The following is a 4,364-nucleotide window of genomic DNA, read 5'->3' on the forward strand; positions in this document are numbered from 1 at the left end:
GAGTGCAATGAAATTAGCTGGTACTGATGTATTTCAGGAAATTCCTAGAATTCCCGGGTTATAGGAGAATATATTTGGACCATTTTAACAATGCTTGAGTATTCTTTATGGTAGTCTGCTAAAATAGTCGTCCCTGTTTAAATGGCCCAGAGATAGCAATTGTACCATCTTTTAAATTAAGAAAAAAATGAATAGGTAATACATGTACATGGCATAAAATTTAAATTTATGCAGCCTCAGCAAAGCAGCTTCCCTGTCCAGAGTCAACTACTGATACTGGTTTCTTGTATGTTCTTCCAGATAGAATCTATGAATTTACGCTCTATCTGTTCCTCTCTCTCTCTCTCTATCTCCTGCACCCAACAGTCGCTTACTATATTCACCATTCTGTACCTGCTCCCACCCTCCTGGTCGATTTTTAACAATATGTCTTGGGGATTGTTCTATATTTCTCCAAAGCACTATTCCATTTTCAGGATGTACCATAATTTATCTTACCAAGAACTTATTTATAGTTTTTAGGTTATCCTCACTGTTTCGCTCTTGCAAGCAATACTGCAAATAACCTTTGTATTTACAGCATTTCCCAGGAGTCCAAGTGTGATTGTAGGATAACTTTTCCCAGTGGAATTTCTGGGTCACATAGTATGTGCATTTTTAATTTGAAAAGTTTGGGCCACTGTTCGTGGGAATGTAAATTGGTGCAACCACCATGGAACACAGTATGGAGGTTCTTCAAAAAATTAAAAATAAAACTACCATATCATGCAGCAATCCCACTTCTGGGCACTTATTTAAAGGGAATAAAATCACTATATTGAAGAGATATCTGCATCCTCATGTCCATGGCAGCACTATTCACAAAAGTCAAGACATGGAGACAATCTCAGTTGTCCATCAGCAGATAAATGGATAAAGAAAACGTGATACACACACACTTGTAATTAGATATATTTTACCCACAGGTTAATGGATGGGTTAACTAACCTTCTTGCAGTGGTATTTCACAATATGTACATATATCAGAACAAATTTATGCCAAATTACTCTTCATAGAGCTTTATCAGTTTACCTCCCCAACAACACTGTTGGGGCTGGCTCTTTCCCCACGACCTCGATGACATTCTGTTATTAAACATTTTGATTTTTGCCAATTAGAAGTTCAAGACATGTGATTATAGTTCGTATTTACATGTATCTTGTAATTTGTGTGGGAGAGCATATTTTCAGATGTTCAAGAGCTATTCATATTTTGTTTTTAATTGAAGGACACTTGGTCCATTTTTCTATTGAGCTCTTGGCTTTTTTTGAATTATTTTTTTTAATTTTTATTTATTTATTTATGATAGTCACAGAGAGAGAGAGAGACAGAGAGACAGAGACACAGGCAGAGGGAGAAGCAGGCTCCATGCACCGGGAGCCTGATGTGGGATTCGATCCCGGGTCTCCAGGATCACGCCCTGGGCCAAAGGCAGGCGCTAAACCACTGCGCCACCCAGGGATCCCTTTTTGAATTATTTACACGATTTTTTCTATTTAGGAAATGACCTTTGCTTCTGGTTTGCATAAATATTCCCCCCCTTTTTGTATCTTTTAAAACTTGGTTTTTAAAGGCAGAAATTGCTTATCTATTTGTTCAAATGTATCTTTCTTTTATATGTGGATTCTGAATTTTAGAAGTGCTTCAATGTTTTCTTTTCATCAAGATTTTATAGAAAAAGGAAACCCTTCATGTTTTCTTTTAGCATTTTAATGGTTCGATTATCTTATGTTTAAATCTTGGCTCTCCATCTGGAATTTGTTTTAATGCAAGGTGTGAGATGAGGATCCGCCTTTTTATCTCTCCAGATGCTTTCCCAGTTGTTCCCTTTATGGAGCAATCTATCTTTCTCCCACTGATATGAGTGTGATGCTACTATATATTAACATCTTGTATGTATCGGGGTCTGTTGCTGGATTTTTTTATCTGAAAATTTCCGCACTCAGTCTCTGCAGATGTCCAATATTTTTGTCCCAAGTCCTGCAAAATGTGACAAAGGAAGTTCCTGCATATTTGCCTGGATTCTGCTTTCATGGTGGCTTCTATTTGGGACCAAACTGATGCTGGAAGGGAGGACATATGGATCAGCAAATTCATCTCCTCCGTTAGGCACAGCCATAGCCTCTCAGAATTCAGTGGTTCCAAATTGCTGCATGGGAAGGATGGGATGAAAAATGGGTTGACCTCTTCTCTTGTAGAGAACCAGCTAATGATAATAATGATGACATCGATGATTATAAACTACCAGCCTAGAGGTGCTTGGCAGGCTAAATATGTTATTTCATCGATCCCTCCAGCAACTGGTAAGTTTGCATTTTTTATTCGTGTATTACAGAAGAGGGAAGTGAAGGGATGGGGGGCATCTCAGACAATACAAAATAGATATGGGATTCGGACTCATATATAACTGATTCCAAAGCTCGGGTCTTAGCCTTTCTGGAATGTGGGCTCTCTGGCACAACATAGCCAATGAAATCACACCTCGTTAACTTATTCCCTCTTTCGTGAATTCATTCCTTGATCACTTTGGAGCACTTGGTCACTATTAACAGGAGTCAGAAAATCATATACCTTCGGGGCAGGCAGATGACATAAATGAATGAAGTTGCCCAGATGGGATTAATAGGGAGCCATGAGGATGGTGGCAAACAAGAGTACACATGTCACGCCTAAAATTTGGCTCCTGTCCCTCAGCCCAGACCACTGTTGCTATGGAGGAAGATAAGCCTAGTGTTGCCAATCTTCAGATTTTTAAAAGGAACCAGAAATCTAGATTTTTAAAAAGATTTATATATTTATTTTGAGAGAGAGAGAGAGAGAATGAGCTCGTGAGTGTGGAGAGAGGGGCAGAGGGAGAGGGAGAAGTGGACTCCCTGCTGAGAATGGAGCCCGATGTAGGGCTCGATTCCAAGACCCATGAGATCATGACCTGAGCCCAAACCAAGAGTCAGAGGTTTAGCTGACTGAGCCACCCAGGGGCCCCAGAGATCTAGATTTTTATGGGGAAGCTCCCAATTATTAGATGTCAACGAATTATAAAAAAATGTATGTTCTTTAAAACTTAATACTTAATTCTTAAAGTTTCCTTGTAGAAAGTACATTAAACAAACATTTATTCAATCAAACATGACTCAGCAACAGAAGGGAATGAATTATTGGTACATGCAGAAAACACGAATGATTCTAATAAAATGAAGCGCTGAGCAGAAGGCAGACACTTAAAAGGACATGTGGGATACATCCACTTTTTTTTTTTTTTTTTTTAACGGTAGCACTAGGATTTATTAAATGGTCTCAGTAAAGGCGCTGGGGTTTGCCCATGGTGCTCTTGATGTACAAAGCCCGGACGTTCTGCCAATTCTTCTTGAGCAAGGACACCAGGAAATTGACAGCTAAGTGGATGTTGTACACAAGCTCATCGTCCGTCATCTTCACGTGGCCAACAGCCACTGCCAGACATAGCACCTTCTTCATCTGGAATTTGATGGTGGACTTCACTTCATCCACTTTGGCCACCATGTTCTCATTGTGGGTCAGCAAGGAAGGGAACTTGCCAGCTTTATTCAGGCCTGGACCCAGGATTCGTGGAATCTGCTTGATCAGAGATTCTGAAGCCAAAAAAGCATCATACTTCTTGGCCAGCTTTTTGACTAGTTTTTTATTCTTGTTGAGTTTCTTCAGCGCTTCAATGTCCATGTGGGGAATGTCCACTGCCTTGGCCTCATCACAGTGTTGCTGGTCCCCCAAAACACACACAGAAAACTTGGGGCGGGGGGTGGACTTAAGCCTGACGGTGCCCGAGAAGCGTTTGTCCTTCTGAGGGTCATAGTTCTTCAGGCTGATCTGCAGCTCCACCGTCTCTAGAAACTTCCGGCGCTTGCGCTGGTTCCCGTGCAGGACCTCCCGCACCGCCTCGTATAGGGTGTCGCGGGAGACTTTGCTGCTCATGGTAGCTCGCGCTGCAGTAACCAGAAAAGAGCGGGATACATCCACTTATTTGAAATTCTAGAACAAGCAAAATTCAGCAGTGATGAGGCCAAGGATTGACTGGGAAGGGAGAGAAGACCCTTTCAGAAGGGATTGAGGACCCCTTCAGGTCTTCCAAATCTTCACAGGGGTTTAGATTATGCTGATACATGCTTTTGTCAAAGCCTAGGGAATGTATGCTCAACACGTGCATATTTCAATGTATGTAAATCGTACACAAAAAAATCTAGAAACAAATATTGAACTCTCCTTAATGACAATCATGCCAAAGTATTTAGGAGGAAGTATACTGAGGTCTGCAACTTTGAAATGAGCTAAGAAGTAGGGGGATTAAGGG

The 4,364-nt window shown here is 40.9% G+C and overlaps 1 protein-coding gene across 1 annotated transcript; it reads right to left on the reverse strand.

The window, feature by feature from the left end:
* Positions 1-3,285: 3,285 nt before the first annotated feature.
* LOC144318975 (large ribosomal subunit protein uL1) lies at positions 3,286-4,022 on the reverse strand. The gene has a single exon (XM_077906604.1). The coding sequence runs from the start codon at positions 3,986-3,988 to the stop codon at positions 3,335-3,337; it is 654 nt and encodes a 217-aa protein (XP_077762730.1). The 5' UTR covers positions 3,989-4,022; the 3' UTR covers positions 3,286-3,334.
* Between the last annotated feature and the right edge of the window lie 342 nt (positions 4,023-4,364).

This window comes from Canis aureus, chromosome 8, assembly GCF_053574225.1.
Source record: "Canis aureus isolate CA01 chromosome 8, VMU_Caureus_v.1.0, whole genome shotgun sequence".
NCBI lineage: Eukaryota > Metazoa > Chordata > Mammalia > Carnivora > Canidae > Canis > Canis aureus.

What these genes read in the sequence shown, in the direction of transcription:
- LOC144318975 (XM_077906604.1), bottom strand. Translation starts at nt 3,988, where the DNA reads ATGAGCAGCAAAGTCTCCCGCGACACCCTATACGAGGCGGTGCGGGAG.